At 30.8% G+C, this 16,067-nt stretch overlaps 1 protein-coding gene across 12 annotated transcripts in view; it reads right to left on the bottom strand.

Moving 5' to 3' along the window:
- Positions 1 to 1,960: 1,960 nt before the first annotated feature.
- The window catches only part of LOC143063667 (centaurin-gamma-1A-like), a 95,805-nt gene continuing 81,698 nt past the window's right edge, over positions 1,961 to 16,067 (bottom strand). For all 12 annotated transcript variants that reach the window (XM_076235940.1, XM_076235944.1, XM_076235943.1 and 9 more), the window contains 6 exons: positions 15,121 to 15,283; positions 13,003 to 13,120; positions 12,518 to 12,622; positions 11,979 to 12,066; positions 10,127 to 10,294; positions 1,961 to 6,403 (listed from right to left, as the gene is read on the bottom strand). In XM_076235940.1, coding sequence (XP_076092055.1) covers positions 6,206 to 6,403; positions 10,127 to 10,294; positions 11,979 to 12,066; positions 12,518 to 12,622; positions 13,003 to 13,120; positions 15,121 to 15,283 — 840 coding nt within the window. In that variant the 3' untranslated portion in view covers positions 1,961 to 6,205. The remainder of the gene's footprint in view (positions 6,404 to 10,126; positions 10,295 to 11,978; positions 12,067 to 12,517; positions 12,623 to 13,002; positions 13,121 to 15,120; positions 15,284 to 16,067) is intronic.

Raw genomic sequence — 16,067 nt, 5'->3', positions numbered from 1 at the left:
AAAAGACCAAAACTCAAAAGCTTAACTTTGACCACTGAACCATAAAAATGAGGCCGCAGTCAGATGACACCTGCCAGTTGTACATGTACACCTTACAATCCTTCCATACACCAAATATACTAGACCTATTGCCTATAGCATGAGATATGGACTTGACCACCAAAACTTTACCTTGTTCACTGATCCATGAAATGAGGTCAAGGTCAAGTAAAAATTGTCTGACAGGCATGAGGACCTTGCAAGGAACGCACATACCAAATGTAGTTATTACAAAAAATCGTAACTTTTTTTTTCAAGTAGTCACTGACCTACCTAAATGAGGTCAAGGACAATGGACAGACAGAAACTTAGTCAAGTGAGGCATCTATATACAAAGTATGAAGAACTTCCACCTTCTAAAATATAATGCTTTTACTGTAAGAAGTTAGTTTACGCCTTAGCTGCTGCTGGATCACTATCCCTAACGTCGAGCTTTCTGTGACAAAAGTTGCAGGCATGACAAAAAACAAATATATCCCACAGCAACTGAATTACAGGTTACTGACTTGGGACAGACACATATAGAATGTGGTGTGGTAAAACATGTTCTGGACACATTGGGCAATAGATGCTGTATTCTTTTTTTTAAAATTACTGTGATTGTGATTCATTGGCCACAACTTAGTGAATCTTGTATAGATAGCTAGTTCCTGGAGAGAATGTAGCTCAAGTTCACATAACATGGTGATGATGTTGTAAACTGAACAAGTTGAACTATGAGCTTACTAATTATACTTCTATTTCAGTATTTGGTAAACTGGAAGTTGAAAAGGGCATTAAAAGATGAATGTTGATACCAAATATAAGGGTGCTCTGAACTGCAGATCCTGAAAACATAACTCAAGTTTCATACATGGTCATTAAGGGTAGGAATTTATCAGCCAGTTGATGAGGTATGAATGTGAACCATAAAACCCTTTAACAAATTATAGGAAGCACTAATACAAGTTCAAAGTTTCCTTAAACAAGAGCTGTCAAAATGACAGTAAACCGGATTCTTTAACATTTATTTGTGTTTTGGCATTTATCAATATTACAAAGACCAAAACTCCTAATAGGAAATTTTAAAAGGTTTGGTTGAACGGTTCATGAGTAAATGCACGGACACAACATTTTTTAAACTTTCAAGAACCATAACTCCTGAAGGGTAAAAGTCAAAATCGTCATTATTGAACTTGACCTCCATTTTGTTGTCAGTAACAACATATTAAAATTTTAAAAGGTTTGGCTGACTGGTTCATGAGTAAATGCACGGACACGACATTTTTTAAACTTTCAAGAACGGTAACTCCTGAACGGTAAAAGTAAAAATCGTCATTATTGAACTTGACCTCCGTTATGTTGTCAGTAACAACATATTAAAATTTTAAAAGGTTTGGTTGAACGGTTCATGAGTAAATGCACGGACACAACATTTTTTAAACTTTCAAGAACAGTAACTCCTGAACGGTAAAAGTCAAAATCGTCATTATTGAACTTGACCTCCATTTTGTTGTCAGTAACAACATATTAAAATTTTAAAATGTTTGGTTGAACGCTTCATGAGTAAATGCACGGACAACATTTGGTTGCCGCCAGCCCGCCCGGCCGCCCGCTGTACATCCCCAAATCAATAACCGACATTTTTGACACCAAAATACGGTTAAAAATGCAACAACAATTTCAAACATGGCCATTATGTGCTAGAATTTCTAAATATTATGGTCACAATAAGTTGAGGAGTAATGAACCATGATGAAACCCATCAACATAGATATTGCATTTCCAGGCTGACAGACAGACAAGGACAGACAGTATATCCCACTACTTTGGAGCAGAGTATAGTAAATAAGACCTTTTTTTTCCACATGGAAAAATCACTGATGAAAAGCATCACAAACACTTAAGTTTACGTTGTTTTACTAAACATTACAGAAACTGCTTGTTGTTTTAATTTTTTTATTGTTTATACAATTAATTTAAAAGGATATCCAGGCTGCTCATATGTATGCATGCTACTAAAACTTCACAAACTTTCACTCATTTACTTTCACCGACATAACATTATATGCTCATTCCACACTTACATTTATACTTCATTTGCACATTTATATGAACAGAAATGTATACAACCTTCAAAATAAAAATTGCTGAGGCATGAGCATGAAATTAAGTTATGACAGACTATAGGTTATTTGCACTTTTATGAGAATGGATATCTTTTCATTGCAACTAAAATGAAATTAATAAATTCTCAACCTTGAAATATTGCTTCATATCAACCTGTTGGTATTGTATACAAAAGCTATTAAAATTTCTCAACTATTAAAACAGATATCACAATAAAAATAGTTAAGGCGTTTGTTTTCTTTAAGATACCTGTTACATAATTTCCATCAATATGTATAATCATGATTAAAAAAGGTACATTATTAAAGTCTGTATAAACAACCAGAGACTTCAGGTTTAATATAATAAACAAACAGAATATGAAAATATTCAATATGTCAACTTATTTTTCTTCAAAATAGAATAATAGTATATATGAATACAGATATATTATAATATATAGACAAACATTTCTGGATTTCATATGCTATGGTAATAAATTTCATTGGAACATAATGAAATCTGTTTGGTTAACAAAGTGCAGATCAAACTGTATTTCTACCTTATATTGAAATATTCCAACAATTGAACTTTTAGGAAAAGCACTATTCCAAAGCACTTCTGTTACCACCATGAGACTTTATAAACAAAGCAGTGATTTCAGTAGATTTCCGTAAAATAAAATTTTTTTACACCTAAATTGTTCTGTTACTGAAATTTAGTGTTACTTAATTTTGCAGGTTTTTTCATCTGCAATTATTCACCAGGCAATACAAAAAAACTCAATAACAAAATATAATAGGAAAAAGGTAATGACAATAAATGTTTGAGTGTATGAGTCAACTGTAAATTTGGAGAAGACATTCCTGATTTGGAAAACTTGTATCTTATGGTTTCGAAAAAAAAAAAAATTGTATATTAATCTAAGAATTTATCTTGCTGCACCTTGATTGTAACTATTCTAGCTCATTCAAGATTCTGATCAAATTACAATTTGTTATAACTGACATTATTTTGTGCTGACCTTTTAAGCCAGGTGATATTAAATGTTAGTTATGTTGACATAAATTGACATGATGATGAATTGCGAGTAACATGTATAACAAATATTATTGTCTTTTTCTAGATCTTGATTAGCAAAAACATCTTTTTCTGAATCCTTAACTAACATTATAAGTTTTTCCTGAATGAATAACACCACATAATGTGTATATTTGTAATATCTATAAATAGCCATTCAGTGGGTAGGAGTTTGACAATGAGGTCACTACATTTTACTTCAGAGTTAATTGATGAAAGTTTGTTTTTTTATGCTGATCTGTAATATTTGACATAATCTCCATAATAAATAAAATATGTGTATGATTAAGCAAAACAGATAAAAAAATCTTTTATTTCCATTTACCGGTATTCTATATAACAAATTCTAGGTGTAAATTATATAGTTTCTGATATACCTTTTCCTTCATGATTAATAATTCTTTGAATTTATAATATCCTTTTGACTAAACCTATTACAATCTGGCAAGTAGTATGGAAAGGGTTAACTAGTTTTTAAAAACATGCGAATATCACTAAAAATTGTGCAACTTTGCATTGGACATGGCATGTTATAAAGCTTGATTTTTTTCTTCTAGACTACAGCATTTTTTTTTCAAGGAATATACTAGGCATTATTCTTACGCATCAAACTTTATATCAAACCATTTCAGGGTGTTTTCTTTTATGATTATTTCTATAGGGTCCTAAGCAGAAGTAAACTAACTTTTTAAAGTATGAATATCTTCAGCTAAAGTTTAAAGTATAATTTTACTTTTTCAACCAAGATGTCTTGGATGAACACGAATTGTTTCAGTGACATATATGTATCATACCATTACATCAAAATTAAAAGGTACTTAGTAATTCACTGAAAAGAACTCAGGACCTTTTCCAGATTATGTAAAAAAAAAAAAAAATATCAACTTGGTTAAAATTCTTGACTTAGTACAACAATCAAAATAAATATTGATCTTAATAAATATAAAAAAAAAATATAGATAAAATCACATTAAAGATATGCAGTAAAAGGGTTAATATTACATATTTATATGATTTGTCAGATTTAGTGCTGAGAAATCTTTTTTTAAAGGTGTCTTTTTCCAAAGAGCATTCTAATATAACTTGGCTGTTTGTTTATGCTTGATAAATTTCATGTTATTTTCCAAAGTGAGTAAGTAATAAAAGAGACTAGTTAACAAGAGCCACTATTTGGCCCATGAATTGCAAAACTAGGGATTAATGAAGCAAACTAATTTTTTGGGTAAGGCCTTGGCTCATATCAAAACTAAGGAAGATTCAAGAAAAGTTGATAACATTTGCTCTGACAGTAGTTTCATAGATTTTTTAAAGACTTTATGACAACAGATGCAGACTACTTTGGCTGATGTCAAGTGATGGCAAAATCTCATATAGCCTTATAGGTCAACTGAGCAAAAAATGAGGACCAATTTACAGTGTTGCTTTGTTGCGTCAAATGGAAGAAATTTAAAGCCAGAAAGCAACGTGCAAGACACAACTTGATAATATACATAATGATATCTAATCAATCTAATTAAAAACTTATCTCATATCACCCGTATTTTCTGCTATTTCGCATGAAGACATATCAGATCCTAGGAGCAATGCAAGATAGGGTGTTTAATTAGATCAAAGTCTGACAATCTAATGTCTTGTGATCATTTGATGAATGCTATTCAATAGATTTATTATCCTTTTTTAATTTTAATATTCAAGGGGCCTTACAAGTGGCCTTGTCATACCTTCTCCATTGTGGTTTATATTACTGATACTCATTGACATATATATGACTCATCTTTTTATTTCACTTTGGACTACATACTTTGATTGTGTAGGCTTTGATACCATTTTAACTGATATTCTTTTACCATTTGTACTTTCACAGAATTGCAATTTCTCAACAAGAGATCCAAGACATGTTAAACAGAGTTAGTAAGCTTCAAAGGAAATTTAATGTGAAAGTAAAACAAAATATATCCATTGTTTCTTATCCCTAACTTAAAATAAACACGAGTGCAGAATATTTGTCAGTTATCCATAACCTTAAACAATGCATATCATAATATTCAAAATATCTAATAATAAATGCAGCATGCACATTATTGAAAATATTACAGAAATTGTTGTTTTGTTGTTTGAAATTTTAAAACTTAATTGCAAATTTATATAACGCTTTCAGATTTGAATGATTAATTTTACAAAGAGTTTTATGAAACAAGCTTAGTTCTTCTCCACAAATGAACAAATGAAATCTCAACTTATGAGCAATTAATGATAATAAATAAATGAATAACTATACAACCTTTCAATAGATAATTGCACAATTTTGCACTGACCCCTGACAAATCATATAATACTATAGGACTTTCTCATTTAATCATACATCAACCCTGAAAGTCAAAATGTATTTTTACTCCTTTATTCAACACAAAATATTAAGTATAAAATAATTAAACACAAAATAACAAATTTTCAGACTTAACCAGTTGAAAGAGTAGTTTCTACCTATAGTAGGATTCTTTTGTTATTTTGATGAATGTCTAGTAATTATTTTTCACAAAAAAAAAATATATTTAACCACAACATTCTGAATGAATATTACATTAACTTTTTTTATAGAAAAATGTTGCATTGATCACAAAATTCTTACTAGGTGTTGCACTCAAATAATGTATCTGTAATCACACCATGAATCTTATAAAGAAAGATTTACTTATATTTAGCAGTACACCAGATGAGTTTTTTTAAGAATATACCTTGATAATTAGTTTAATCCTAAAGACCTATTTTAATAAAGTAACATACTCAAATAGGTTGTATACATTTTGTACTACTTATTTGTTAAATTAAAACACAGATTACCCTAAATGTAGACACCTTCATTAAAAATGAGATTTCTTAAACAAAGAATTTTGACATTGACATCCTCAAGGTTAATGTATAATTAAATGACAAATTCCCCATCACAGCACTTTATGATTGTTTATAATTGAGTAAGCCTAACAAACACTATAACAAATCAAATAACACTGGCAGGCAATTTTTCAAAAACATCATTTTTTCCTGCTTGAACACTAGTTCGTCTCCGTGGCAGTGTTGGATTTTCAGGACATCCATTAGTTGTTAATAGTTCAACACATTCTGATGATCCAGAACTCTTGGCATACCATAATGCATTTCTACCTTCATGATCAACGACCTTCACATTGGCACTATACTGTAAAGACAATTATTGTAACTTATTAGATATACAGTTCTTTTTTATTTTAAACAGGGGCTTTAACCCTTTCGCCGATGAGTCCTTGTTTACCGGGATTCACGCTTCAGACAGCTGACGATGAGTCCCGTTTTACCGGGAACGGAATACCTCTTTTATATTTCCCGCTCAAAACATGAGTTATCTTTCTTTGATGAATACCCTTGGAATGGACATCTTTCAGTGTGAGGAATTTGTACAGCCTCATAAAATTTTTCAAAATTTTGCCGTTTTGGGTTAAAAAAATTTGAGAATTTCACCTAGATAATGCAGAAAATTTGAAAATTTGAATATTTTATGAGGAAAAAATTATCAAAACATGAACAAAACTGTGAACATGGTGTTAGTGAATGAAATAAATACACAAATAACTTTAAATAAGTTTTTATTGACATTTATTATGAAGATCTCCCACTTGAGTAATAGTAGCCAGGGAAGCCATCGTCTCAGAGTAGCTTCTGTCTGGGCAGCAATCGGTGAAAGGGTTAAAACAGTTCTTACAATATAACTTTTACACTGATTATCATAGTTTAGCAATTTTTACCACTGGTACCCTGTTGTTAACTCGATAAAACCATTATTGTATCCAATATTTTCCCATGTATGGTTGCATTTGGGTTTTTATTAGGTATGGATGGGGGTATACATAAAAATTTGTAAGGGTTCCGCGGAACCCAGTGTCTCGCCTACTTTTGCTGTTAATCGCAGACTCAACAAAAATGAGGAAAAACATCCATAAAAATTTCCCTCTCGATACTGTCTTTTGATTGAAAGAAGCTTCCAAGTTTGGTAAAAAATCCAGGATAGTTTATGAATCTAATAAATGTTTTATAAACTTTAACTGCAGACTGTTTACTGGAAGACAAGAGTGCACACACTGAAATGTCTCGCCTTCTTTACTTATCATTGATATTATGTTGATAGTCCTAAGTATAAAGCTTTTTTAGAACTGTCACATAAACTTAACATTAACCAAGATAGCTAAACAAAGTCCAATGAACCATGAAAATTAGGTCAAGGTCAGATGAACCATACCAGGCAGACATGTACAGCTAACAATGCTTTCATACAACAAATAAAGTTGACCTATTACATGTACTTATAGTTTAAGAAAAATAGACCAAAACACAAAAACTTAACACTGTGCAATGAACCGTGTAATTGAGGTCATGGTCAAATAAAACCTGCGGGACTGACATATAGATCATAATATATTTCCATACACCAAATATAGTTAACCTTTGGCATATAATATTAGATAAAAAGACCAAAACTTAAAAACTTAACTTTGACCACTGAACCATAAAAATGAGGTCAAGGTCAGATGACATCTGCCCGCTAGACATGTACACTTTACAATCATTCCATACAATAAATATAGTAGACCTATTGCATAAAGTATGAGAAAAACAGACCAAAACACAAAAACTTAACTATAACCACTGAACCATGAAATTGAGGTCAAGGTCAGATGACACCTGCCAGTTGGACATGTTCACCTTACAGTCCTTCCATACACCAAATATACTAGCCCTATTGCTTATAGTATCTGAGATATGGACTTGACCACCAAAACTTAACCTTGTTCACTGATCCATGAAATGAGGTCGAGGTCAAGTGAAAACTGTCTGACGGGCATGAGGACCTTGCAAGGTATGCACATATCAAATATAGTTATCCTATTACTTATAATAAGAGAGAATTCAACATTACAAAAATTCTGAACTTTTTTTTCAAGTGGTCACTGAACCATGAAAATAAGGTCAAGGACATTGGACATGTGACTGATGGAAACTTCGTAACATGAGGCATCTATATACAAGGTATGAAGCATCCAGGTCTTTCCCCTTCTAAAATATAAACCTTTTAAGAAGTTAGCTAACGCCGCCGCCGCCGGATCACTATCCCTATGTCGAGCTTTCTGCAACAAAAGTTGCAGGCTCGACAAAAAACTAAGTCCATTGATAAGTAAAATACGGAAAAAGTGAATTTTTTTTTTTACAAAATTTACTTCTGAATAATATCTTATGATCAGAAACAAGCTTTTGTCGAAGTTTGGTAGAAATCCAGGATAGTTTAAGAACATTATAAAAATTTTAAAAACTTAAACCACAGAGTGAATGTTTTGTTTCTGGCAAAAAAACTAAGTCCATTTATAAGTAAAATATGGAAAAGTGGAAATTTATTTTTACAAAATTTTCTTCTTGATACTATCTTATGATCATAAACAAGCTTCTGTCCAAGTTTGGTACAAATCAAGGATAGTTTATGAAAGTTATTAAAATTTTAAAAACTTTAACCACAGAGTGAATGTAATGTTTCCTCGCAGAAAAACTAAGTCCATTTATAAGTAAAATACGGAAAAGTGGAAATTTATTTTTACAAAATTTTCTTCTTGATACTATATATCTTATGATCATAAACAAGCTTCTGTCCTAGTTTGGTACAAATCAAGGATAGTTTATGAAAGTTATTAAAATTTTAAAAACTTTAACCACAGAGTGAATGTAATGTTTCCTCGCAGAAACACTAAGTCCATTTATAAGTAAAATACGGAAAAAATGGAATTTTATTTTTACAAAATTTACTTCTGGATACTTTCTTATGATCATAAACAAGCTTCTGTCCAAGTTTGGTAGAAATTCAGTATAGTTTAAGAAAGTTATTAAAATTTCAAAAACTTTAACCACAGAGTGAATATATGTGGACGCCGCCGCCGCCGCCGACGACGACGCCAACGACGACGGAATGCAGGATCGCTTAGTCTCGCTTTTTCGACTAAAGTCGAAGGCTTGACAATAAATGAATGTTGTATTTTAAACATTTTTCCTGCAAACTAACTTATTAAACAATGTCTTACTTTCTGTCATATTTTGTGTTAAGAATTGAATGCTTCTTTTTGTAACTGTATTGGGGTGTAAAAACACTGACTAAAGTTAATTTGCATGAAGTGTGGAAGGGCTTCATTGTGAATATGTGGGCAGGTCAACGCGTTTAAAATCAGACAAAATTACTTATACAATACTAAAAATTACATTGTTTTGCTAGGATCATGAAAACACAATTTCTACCAAGCTTATCTTTTTTTATCTGTGCACTTTATTGTGGAAGCTTGTTTCATTATAAATGTTACAATTCATTTTGAAATGAAAGTTAATTCAGAACGACACAAGATTGCTGTAAGTCAATCAAAATAATGTATTATGATGAAGCATACAAGCAATGTAATTATTAATAAATAATAACTAGACATTACAACAAAAGGTCAATTAATTTATAAGTCAACATTATACATTGATGTATCAAATCTAGCTGCATATCAGCTGACATTATAACAAAAGTCTTCATTAGTACAATTTTCATGTTTTTCTAAGTAGCTGTAATTTTGTCAAAATTAAATCAAGTGTGAGAGTGTTAAAAATGCAAATTTCTATATATTAAGCATTTAATTCTTATAATTACATTTATATGCTAAAACCATGAAATAACGAATTTTAACAAGTTTTTCTGTATATATTTTTTTTCTTCAAATGCACTGTTGTGCAGATGTCATGAGAAGCAAATGTTATCATGAATATTGCATTTAATTGAGAAATAAAATATAAGTTTGGAATGCTTTACGATTGTCTATATATAGGTACATGTAACAATAAGATAAACAATATTTGAATTAATTGTACTTACCCACAACAGTAATTGTACAAACACCACATTTCCTAAGGCTGCAGCAATGTGTAGTGCTGTCCTTCCATCATCTTTACTATATGGAGAGTTGATATCATCTGAATGACTATGGCCTAATACCAGTATTATGTTTCGTATATCTTCACGTACTAATGCATCAATTAATTGCTGTAATTAAAAGGCTAAGTTCCTGAGCAAATGAGATGGAAATATGAAACGATTTACAGACATAGGTAAAGTAGTCTACTCCATCATCTAGAGAGGAAGTATATAAATACATCAAAATTCATATTCTGTGAATATATAATAATTTGTGGGATACCAATTTTCATGGCTTTTGTGGGACCATTTAAATTTTCCCCAAAGCACACATTTTCTAATGTTTAGTAAGTAGACTTTTGCAAATCCATTAAACTAAATAGTATGATATGTAAATTCTCACATAGAAATATATATCAATTATCAGCTTATTATCTACAAAAAAAAACTAGCATAGATGGTAAACAAGAGGCTCTCAAGAGCCTGAATCGCTCACCTTAAATTTTTTGCTTAAATCTTCCATCAATGATTATTTTGGGTTTTCAATTTATATAAATGGTTCTTCGATTCTGTCATATCTTCTTCAAAAGCAAAAACAAGAGTGGACACACTGAATGTCTCGTTTGTCTCGTGTTCATAATATAATTTATGATGAAAGTATAAAAAAACCTTTGTATACCCCAAGCATTACATTAAATTAACTGTACTTGAGATGAAGGCGAAATAAACCCTTTCAGACATAAATGTAGTTCATACACTCATTCCATACAACAAATCAAGTTTACCTATTGCTAAAAGTATCTCAGAAATAACCCCATAAAAAAATAACTTTGACCAATGATTCATGAAAATTAGGTCAAGATCAACTTACACCTACTAAACAGACATACACACCTTACAATTATTCCCTACACCAAATATAGTTCTACTATCGCTATAGTATCTGATAAAAAGACCAAATCATTGATGATTTAACATTGACCAATGAACCTCTATTTTTAGCTATGGCAACCATATTTTTTGACAAAACAGAAAATAAAACACAAACTTTATTCTAGACACCTTAATGATAATTCAGCTTAAGTTTGGTGGAAATTGGTTCAGTAGTTTCAGAGGAGAAGATTTTTTAAAGTTAGCAAATATGATGAACAAATTGTGTAAAATTGTCATTAAAGGACAATAACTCCTTAAGGGGTCAATTGACAATTTTGGTCATATGAAATTATTTGTAGATCTTACTTTGCTGAACATTTTTGCTGTTTACAGTTTCTCTTTATCTATAATAATATTCAAGATAATGACCAAAAACTGCAAAATTTCCTTAAAATTACCAATTAAGTGGCAGCAACCCAACAATGGGTTGTTTGATTCTTCTGAAAATTTCAGGGATGATAGATCTTGACCTATTGAATATTTTTACCCCATGTCAGATTTGCTCTAAATGCTTTAGTTTTTGAGATATAAGCCAAAACCTGCATTTTACACCTATGTTCTATTTTTAGCCATGGCGGCCATGTTTTTTGATGAAATGGGAATTAAAACACAAACTTTATTCTAGATACCCTAGGAATCAATCAGATGAAGTTTGGTTTGAATTGGTTCAGTAGTTTCAGAGGAGAAGATCTTTGAAATAGTTTACGACGACGACGACGAACGACGACAGACGCCAAGTGATGGCAAAAGCTCACATTTCCTTTTAGGAAAGGTGAACTAAAAAAGCTATTGTTGTTCTGCATGTCAAAGAGAAGTATTAAATTACAATGGCAATAAATCCTACAGGCCCTTAAAGCCTGGTAAGATCAAAAATAAATACCTGATTTAAAGGAATATCTACATAAGGAGCAGGTGGCAGAAATTCTTTAGATTCATATTTACATCTTATCCATCTTTCTTTTTCTTCTCTGAAAGACAAAATTAGATTCATCTATACTGTTAACATGTATATAACAATGTTGATACAAAAACATTTTGAACTGAACCTTTGAAAACAAGACTGCTACAACATACAATATAGAGTTGTACATTAAAACATATATTTCTATCTTTTTGCATTTGTAGCTGTAGACAGCACATGGTGACACTAGTTCCACTTCTCCAATAAAATGGTTAGAAATACTATGGTACCATATTGTCAATTACACCATGTGGCAAACAATTCTGGCAAGTTTGAAAGCTTTCTGTCATAGGCATCAGAGTAGTTGTGTCCATAAAGGTGTCATTGTCACACAACTCTAAAATATGTTTTTTTTTTGTGTACATGTTTACTATCTTTACAGTATTCCACTTGTAACCTCAACTCATTATTGTTTTCTATTATCAACACAAACACCTTAATTGACCTTTGACACTGACCTTGATGAGGATGGTAGGACTTTAGGTCGACCTTTAATATTGGCCTCCCAAACACTGTTTGCTGTACTGTTACCTATGGACAGCATTACTCTCTGAAGATCAGGTCTGCAAAACAAAACCACTTCACAAGTGTATCTCCCACAAAGTCAGAAATTTGAAATCACTATCTTAAACTGATCAAGTAATGGTAAAAACCAAATGAACTTTTAATTTGTAAAGTATTTTTCTTAGATCTTTTTACTTGGTATATATTTATTTAATGTATTTTTTTCTCAAACTGTTCAGAACACAGCAATTAATTATATCTACCAATAATAAAAAAAGTTCTCTAGGAAAGATCTACTTTACATTAATATTAACCAGTTTAACATTTACTTTTTAAAAGAATACAAATTACATATAATTTCCTTATTTTAGTCTATGAGTTGCTTCTCAAGTATGTATACCTCACATTTCTTTTCTTCATACAGCATAATAATACTTACGGCCATTCATCTAAATCTAAAGATCTAACTCTAGATAAATGTGTTCCCAAATTTCTGTGGATCCCTGAGCATTCTATACAGAGTAAAGTACCCAAATTAAGACTAGACCAATCTGGGTCTGAAAAAAAGCAAAAAAAAAAGCAATGAATTCACATATTAGTAGTAAGATTGGGGAAATATCTGATATTTGATATTTATAATATGTGAGTATTTTGCATAATATAAAAACTTTACCTTTTTTTTTCAAGCAGCCACTGAACAAAAATCAGGTGAATGACAAAAAACATAAAACAGATGAAAACTTTGGATCACAAGGCATTTGCATAAATCATTTGAAGCATTTAACTTCTGGTATATGAAAGCTTTATACATTTTGTTTACTTTGTCACAGCCACCAGATTGTAATGATTGTAATCCCTGAGTCCAACATTCTGTATTGAAAAACTTTTGTCCCAGGCAGGACAATAAAACCCACCAAGTAAACTGTAAAACATTACTCAGAATCAACAATTTTTTTATTATCATTTTTTTGCAGCTGTGATTTTGTACATTTTGAACTGAAAATCTATATCTTTGATAAATACAATAAACAAATAAATGTCTTTTTTTCCGACTTCATACATTGATATTGTTTTAAAAATTAAATAAAATATATATTTAGGTTTTTAATCTGCATATAATTAAATGGTCCTGTTATGAGGATATTATATATTGCCTTTTATTTAAGGAATGACTGTAATATTTTTTCCTTCTATGAAAAAAGTGGTGCACACTGATTAAACCACGTAGCGAGTTATTTTTAATTGTGCACCACATTTTTATGTTATTTCGAAATAGACAGAAAAAATATTTGTCATTTCTAAATTCCATTTTAAACTGGAGTAAACCCTGAAAAAACGTTGATGACAAACACATGACAAAATTATGTCTTTGACCTGATAAACAAAACAACGTCATCCAATCAGAAGACACATTACATTCAAAATCAAATTATATGACAATAAAAAGTCCCATATTTAGGGAAAATCCTACCAGAAAATTTTCAAAATAAACTCACAAACACAAAAAAAAATATGAATTTTTATTTAATTATCGCAACAACAGTGTACACATTACTAATATGATTTAAGAAAACTTAAGTATAGTGTGCAATACTGCAATATGTTAAAAATTTTCATTTGGAAACTTTCAAATAAAAATTCTATTTGTAGGCATGAAATCTATAGGCTTCTCCTGCTATCGTCTTTATGAACCTCATTCTAATCAAGCATAGAATACCCAAGTTATCATTTGTTAGTTTATGGATACACAGACATACAGAGGGAGGGACAGAAGGAAGAACAGATCAACAAAATATCTTTGTATTCTGAATTATTTTGGATAGTATATAAAGCTTTGAGGGTGATCCGGCAATATCAAAGAAGAAACAATGTCTAGCATTCAACTTCATTTGTAACAAACACAGCATCAACCATTTCCATGCAAACAATAGATATAAGAAGATGTGGTATGAGTTCCAATGAGACAACTGTCTCATCCAAGTCACAATTTGTAAGAAAAAAACATTATAGGTCAAAGTACAGTCTTTAACATGGAGCCTTTGCTCACACAGAACAGCAAGCTGTAATGGGCCCAATGTCTTGATATCTACCTGATTTTTTAAATACACAAATCAAGAAATGCTATAGCCATTCAAAACATTAAAAGCTGTTGATGAAAATTCATCAAAAGCTACCAAAGATTATTCCAAAATAAAAATGGAAAATCCAATTTATTCCTCTTAATATAAAATTTCCTAGTCTCTGTTTTAGAGTGAAAGAACACAGTACAATTTAAATCTATGGTTCATTTATTTTAAATCTGTAGCAAATTGTTTGTTTTACCCCACAGCAAAATATCTTAAACAACCAGTATGATCAACATGTGCAGGTGTTGCAATCAATGTATTATTTATTATAATAAAACACATTAAAATAACTTAAAGTTGGCAAAAGAATTCATATACAAAAATTCAAGGGAGGTAACCATTTTTAATATTTTGACTCTAGCAAAAACTATTACTTAGAATTCCCAATATAGATACTTGAAATAAAAATACAACTTGTAATTTGTACTTACTGGGTGTCCCACAGTCAGCACAGACCTGATTTCCACGCACCCCCCGAATCGTCTGTACACCAGCAGGATCAGCTGTTAAGTGTTTCTTGGATTTACTACTTTCGTTGCCCTGTAGGCAGTTGAGTATTTGCTGTTCTATTGCATTTACCCATTCATCACGTTCCTAAAATAAAAATATGGGTATCACATCATTTAATTGTTAAAAGACATATACAATAAATGCTTTATAAGACAGTAAATCATATAATAATAAGATTTATTGTAGCACAATACAAAAATTGTGTCTCAGATTTTTCCTATTGTATTTCATTCTCTCAAAAATCTTCAATGAAGTTTGCAACATCAATTCATAAGAGACCACTAAATTCAATTGGGTATAAAATTTGTTCTATTGATGTTTTTGGAAATCTGAGACACGGTTTTGGAGGTCAAGCTGTGTTGTACAAGAATCTATAAAATATTTTGGGATGCTATGAAGAACAAAGAGGCTAAATTCATTCAAGTGTGGACATCACAATATAGCAACTAATTACATAATAATTATGTCATAATGAAATATCACAATTTGAAAGATTAATCTTTCTTCTTTCTTTTGGTACCTCATTTATAAAATATAAAGAAGGATGAAATGAATTACACCAGTTAAAAGTTGTACGAAAGGGAGTGAAAAAATCTTTGTATTGTGCTACCTTAATGCTAAATAAGACCTTATACCATATGACAACTAGAATAAATGCTAAATAACACCCTAAATCATATGACAACTCATCTAATTGCTAAATAACATTCTAAAGCATATAACTATAACAAATGCTAAGAAAATGCTAAATAACACCATAAAGATTTGATAACTGGTATAAATGCTAAATAACACCCTAAATCATATTATTACTAGAATGATAGCTAATTAAAACCCTAAAGCATATATTATATGCATATTCTAGACA

Source organism: Mytilus galloprovincialis, chromosome 2, assembly GCF_965363235.1.
Source record: "Mytilus galloprovincialis chromosome 2, xbMytGall1.hap1.1, whole genome shotgun sequence".
Taxonomy (NCBI): domain Eukaryota; kingdom Metazoa; phylum Mollusca; class Bivalvia; order Mytilida; family Mytilidae; genus Mytilus; species Mytilus galloprovincialis.
Note: the sequence above shows the minus strand (reverse complement) of the source record. Positions and strands in the feature narration are given on the sequence as shown.